General features: G+C 53.1%; 1 protein-coding gene across 1 annotated transcript; it reads right to left on the minus strand.

Moving 5' to 3' along the window:
* Positions 1-3310: 3310 nt before the first annotated feature.
* AP5Z1 (adaptor related protein complex 5 subunit zeta 1) lies at positions 3311-5876 on the minus strand. Its single transcript, XM_083186530.1, has one exon. The coding sequence runs from the start codon at positions 5818-5820 to the stop codon at positions 3475-3477; it is 2346 nt and encodes a 781-aa protein (XP_083042656.1). The 5' UTR covers positions 5821-5876; the 3' UTR covers positions 3311-3474.
* Positions 5877-6104: the final 228 nt, after the last annotated feature.

Here is a 6104-nt window from a genome sequence, read left to right on the forward strand (position 1 = left end):
TTTGATAAATGGGGCCCATATGTTGTTTCTGTGCAGGGTAAATACTGGCTGCATTATTTTTACACTGCAATTTAGATTTCAGTTTCAACACACCCCACCCAAATCTAACTCACTCTGCACTGTTACATCTGCCCCACCTGCAGTGCACATGGTTTTGCCCATTTTGAGAACAAATTTGGGTGCTTGTTTCCTAGCACGGCGCCCCCGATTTTCATCGTAGTGCATCTTATACAATCGCATGCCGCTATATTGCATGAGATGCGATTTTTGATGGGTGCTTACAATGTTAAATGCACCCCCATAGTCAACACCACCCCCACTATCAACGCCAACCCGAAGTGTGGCGAAAGCAGCGAGCAGCGGCGATACGCGTCCTCCGACCTTTTCATACCCTCACTATCCACGTCGGCGTGGAGTCAATTTTAGATAGTGTGGCGAGCGCAGAGAGCCCGAAGCGTGGCAAGCGGACGCGGATTACTTTACATGTATTCCGCTTGCGCTCGCCACACTACCTAAAATTAACTCCACGCCGACGTGGATAGTGGGGGTATGAAAAGGTCGGAGGACGCGTAACCGCTGCGCTCGCCAGGCTTCGGGTTGACAATGGGGGTGCATTTAACATTGTAAGCACCCATCAGGGTGCTTGTACAATTAAAAATTGCATCGCATGCCATTTGCTGCCATGCAATGCTATATTTCATTGTACAAGCACTCCTGTTAATTTATCGGCACACCAAGAAGTATGGTATGCGATGGGCGCCGTGCTAGGAAACAAGTACCCAAATGTGTACTGCGATCAGACCTGAATAAAAGCCATAATCATGGTCACAAGGCCGGCAGAGCAGTGGAGCCACACATGTGTCTGTTACCTGAGACAGGTGACACCAGGAACAGGGTCCATCCCCCGCTGGGGTCATCGGATCTGTACTATGGAAGCTCTGTCCCTCCGCCGTGTCCTACATTAGGAGCAATGGGTAATAGCTAATCACACCCCCCTCCCAACCCCACATACACCCCCCTACACGTAGGTATCCAAAGTCTGGGATTCTATCCCTACAGCAGTGTTCTCTGAGATAATCCAGGACAGCGTTCTGCCATCACTGCAACAAGAATAAAACTTTGACTTAATGTGTTTCTGTGTCTTCCTGATTTGGCCTGGCGGTGCCGGATCCAGCAGTCTGGGGGGCGGCTTAAGGTTAGGCTGTGCGGGGGTTTGAGGTTAGACTGCAGGGATGGAGGGTAAAGCTAGGTACACACTAATAGTTAGATCTACAGACTCCGTACATGCTGCCCGATCCATCAGAACTGACATCACAAGTGTGCGGGTGCACACTGAGCTGTCAATCACTGGCTGATCCCAGCGCAGCTGTACGGGCAGTTAGGTGTAGGTGGCGGGGTGTAAGGGTTAGGCTGCAGGCGGGGGATGGTGAGATTTTACAGAAGAAGAACAAACTTGTCGGCGCTGGATTTGTTGTCATAGTTGATTGACAGATTCCTCAGTCAGGGTTTGATGTATATGCAAAATAAATGTAAATGCAATGTGTCAGAGAAAACTCTAACTGTAAGGGTTATAGAAATATGCCCCAGTGATTAAAAAGGGGGATCTGTACCCAACTCACAGGAAGGTGAGGACTGTTAAACTTATAAAGGTATCTTTGGAGAGACTTTATTCCTTTTCAAACCACATATTTATTCAGTGATTACGGTACGCATCCGAGGAAGTGTTACTTGTTATCTGGTACAGAAAATATCATCTTACACTAAGTGGTGACCCCTAAATGTACCCATCACATCTTCAACCAAAGAAACCGCTATGTTAACCTCTTACGAGAGTGAGTACGGTACGCACCCTTTATCAAATATTGCCTGGCTTTGGGGTCTATAGAGCACGTGGTGATTCCGAGGATCTTTCACCCAAAGATACCTTTATAAGTTTATCATTCCTCACCTTCCTGTGAGTTGGGTACGGATCCCCCTTTTTAATCACTGGGGCAAATTTGTATAACCCTTACAGTTAGTTTTCTCTGACACATTGCATTTAAATTTATTTAGCATATACATCAAACCCTGACTGAGGAATCTCTGTCAATCAACTGTGACAACAAATCCAGCACCAACAAGTTTGTTGTTCTTCTGTAAAGTCTTGCCAGTAGGGGCGCTTTTTGTGGTCCCTCTTCCAACTTGTGGCTGCAAGGATTGGCTGCGCCTTGGGACTATTTCAACCATTTGTTTGTTTTAGGGGGATGGTGAGGTGTAGGTGGCGGGGGGCAGGGGATAGTCTGCCGGGAGGTTAGATGTAGGTGTCGGGGTGCAGGGGTTAGGTGGTGTTGTGCAGATTAGGCTGCGGGGCGGTTAGGTTTAGGTGGCGTAGTGTTCACTCTAGGGTTTTGGTCGGGCAGGGTGCCGGGGGGAGGTCCGGCCAGACAACGTCACACTTGTGGGCGCCACTAAAGGGGGCGGGACGGGCTGCCGATGTCACTAAAGTGGCTGGGCCGTCGACGTCACTAAAGGGGGAGAGCCCGACCGCCGTCGTCACTACAGGGGCGAAGGTGCCGTGATGCCGAGGAAGCGCCGGAGATCGCCGTCTAAGGCGGCGCTGGGCTTCCCCGTGCAAGCAGTCGGGCAGGCTGTTTCAGCGGGGGCGCTGCTAGAGGGGCAGGGCGCAGCGCCCCGCTAAAACAGCCTAGCGGGAACACTAGTGGCGGGCTGCAAGGATTAGACTGCAGGGCGGTTAGGTTTAGGTGATGGGGTGCAGGGGTTAGGCTGCCAGGAAGATTAGATGCAGGCTGTGGGCGGGGTTAGTCAGGTGCAGGGTTTAGGCTGCAGGACAGTGGTGGTAAGGTTTAGGTGGCGGGGTGCAGGGGTGGTAAGGTTTAGGTGGAGGATTGCAGGGGTTAGGCTGCGGTGCGGGGGTGGTCAGGTGCAGGGGTTAGGCTGCGGAGCAGGGTGGTTAGGTGCAGGTGGTGGGGTACAGGGGTTAGGCTGCGGAGCAGGGTGGTTAGGTGCAGGTGGTGGGGTACAGGGGTTAGGCTGCGGGGCTGGGGTGGTTAGGTTTAGGTGGTGGGGTGCAGGGATTACGCTGCGGGCTGTGGTGGTAAAGTTTAGGTGGCGGGGGCAGGGGTTAGGCTGTGAGGCGGTGGATGGTAGGTTTAGGTGACAGGGGTTAGGCTGCTGGGGAGGGTAGGTGTAGTTCACGTGGCAGTGTACAGAGGTTAGGCTGCGGGGCTACATTTGTAAGCTGGATCTGCACTGGTCCTATACAGCATTTAGATCAAGTGGACTCCGTGGCTCACAATGACACATAAAACAATCAGTATTCAAAGGATCTTCATTTAGACAGAACGATATATAGAGAGCATATGTTAGGGGCACGACAGAAACGAAGACTGCTGATGAATCAGGCCCCGAGCAGAAAGCTTGGAAAGGGTAACAGTCAGATCGGAGAGCGGGCAATTACCATCTCACACATCTCTGTCATCCTGACAACTTCCTGTCCCTCTGCAGCAGACAGCTGGCTGTACGAATAGCAAGTGGTAGCGAGGAACACGGATCACGGTGGAAGCATGGCTTGGAAACGTCAGAAGGAGGCGTCAGCACAAACTGGGCCACGCTTGGCACTTTTAGCAGATTTAAAAGTTCAGTGGCTCTAATAAGAATCTGCTCACTGTCTTCCTCCCCGTAAGCAGACATCATGGCTGAGCTCTGCACACAAGACCTCATCTTGGATAAGTATAGAGACACCCTGGGAATGAGGTCCTGGCTGCGTGATGCCAGTTTAGTAAGGGTCATCATCAGTGTGGTAATAACACGTGGTGAAGAGGTGGTCGCACTGGACGAGCCACGATGCTGTGTAATCTCAAAAAGTAAAGCTTCCAGAACCTCAAAGAACCTGTTGACTTGCTCCACGGTGCATCTCTTGTCATAAGATACAGACACATACTCTCCCATGGCCCACACCACATGGGTAAAAAACGGTTCTTTGCTTTGGATGTTACCGACTGTGCTTATAAAGTCTAGCAGTTCACGAGAAAGCTCTAGAACAACAGAGGGGTGCAGACGGCACAAGAGAGGGAGCTGAGAACTGAGAACTTTCTGGACATCCGCTTGGAATGTCGGCAGATCATACAAGAGGCCGCTCCGCTCCAGAAAAGTTAATACTACTTTGTTGATCAAGAGGCCATCTGCAAACGTTGCAATGATGCGGACATAGAGCTGAAGGAGGCACGGAACAATCTGCGCACACTGTATAACACGAGAAGAACTGTTCTTATCGGAGAGGATCTGGCGAAGCAAGTTTAATCCTTCCGGTGGTGGTCCACGCCAAACCTCATTGCGTAAAAGATACTGGAACATGGGCCTGTAAAATGGATGACGAAAAGCTTCAGAAGAACATGAAGGAATCAATGAGGGGTCCATTGTGGATTTCTCTGTTGACCAAGCAAAACTGTGTTGGACCTCCATGGCCGCTGTAACGCAAGGTAAGTCAAGAAGAGCGTGAAGCACTTCAATGGCAGAATCCGATTTCACAAGGGCTGGAAGAAGAGCCACAAACTCTTTTATCAGTGAGGGTGCGTTCCATGCCAGAAGTTTCAGGATATTGGGGAAGCTGCCTCTAAAAGCCTCCACGTTCTCGGAGAGAAAGCTGCCATTGGTCCTGCAAAACTGGATGAATTGGAAAGGGAAGAGGGTCTGATGGAACAAGTCAGCGGGAACTTTGGTGAAAAGGTGCCTGTACACGGCTTCGGATTCCACAGCAGCAGCTTCACTGTGATTCAGGTAGAACTGGGCAACAGGCAGCAAGATGGCGGACAACGAGGAGTCCGAGCACAGTCGTGCATGCAGGATCTTCATGAGGGGCAGTGTGCGGTAGAGAAAGGAGGTGTCTTGCTTGCACAGGAGGTCTATCAGGGTGACAGCTTCCACCAGACAAGCTCTCTGCAGGTCCACATCTGCCTTTCTCAGAGGCTTCCGGTTACACTGCTCAATCAGCCTCAGGCAGTACTCAAAGCCCTTCTCCCTCAGCCTCTCCCGGGGTGGCAAAAGGCGGCTGGAGGTAGAGGAAGCGGAGACCATGGAAACCACCGACCCCTCCACCTCTGACTTATCTTCTGCCCCAGCAGTCCCATAATGCAGCAACCAGCGGCGCAGCATGGAGAAGGCCTGGACGTTCATCCACTGCTCTTCTGTGTAGCTCTGGCCAGCATTCAGCACCGTGAAGAAGTCGGTGGCAGCGGTTCCGTCCACTTCAGATATGAGGCCAGGCGACTTGAAGCGGGGAGAAGTGAATAGCCCCGCCGGGGCGGGGGAGGAGTGCACAGCATACCGTAGCCAGTCGGCCATCTTCCTGTTGACAGTGTTGATGTTGTCCTCCCGCAGGCCCTCTGGACAGGCACCAGCAGCTTGCAGTAGCAGTGGGAGGAGGGCTCTCTGGCCCTCGGGGGCCCGGGACTCCAGGGCTCGGCATATATGTGGCCCCAGTGCCAGGACATGCGCTGTCGGACTCAGAGGGTACACAGGGGCCCCCAGCGTTGGGCTGCCCCTAGGGCAGGGGCACAGCAGACACAGGATGCCCGCACACAGGGCCTGTACCGGAGCTGGGGCCCGGGGGCTGCACACGGCCTCCTCCAGCTGCCCCACAAGGGCGGGCTCCAGCCGGCGGCGCCCCCTGCTGGCGGACAGGATGAGGTGTAGACGCCGCAGGCTGTCCAGGCTCTCCGGGTCCCAGCAGTGCTGGAGGCTCCGGGCGCAAAACTTCTCCAGCTCCTCATCGCTCAGCTCCCGGGCCTGCCGGAGCAGACTGTCCGCAGCGGGGCTGAACATGGCGCTGCACTGCCGGCTTCCGATTCACTCTGCGTCCGGCTTCCGCTCACGGGACGCTCGGCTTCCGCTCATGCAATGGCTAGCTTCCGGCGCTTCACAAATGTGTTCCCCCACGCAACGTGGCTCCGTGCTTCCGGTTCCGCCTAAGAAATTCTCCGTGTGTATAATGACACAGCCAGTTCCCTCAGAGCCACCGGCAGTCATATTGCTGCTCATACTGTATATACATTATTATTATAGGAAGTTGTCACACTTTGTGTACCCGTAACCTCTCCTCCACTTGT

The sequence above is a fragment of the Crinia signifera genome, chromosome 5, assembly GCF_055691185.1.
Source record: "Crinia signifera chromosome 5, ASM5569118v1, whole genome shotgun sequence".
Taxonomy (NCBI): domain Eukaryota; kingdom Metazoa; phylum Chordata; class Amphibia; order Anura; family Myobatrachidae; genus Crinia; species Crinia signifera.

Bases quoted from the DNA above. Each gene is read 5' to 3' on its own strand.
- AP5Z1 (XM_083186530.1), bottom strand. From the start codon at position 5,820: ATGTTCAGCCCCGCTGCGGACAGTCTGCTCCGGCAGGCCCGGGAGCTG.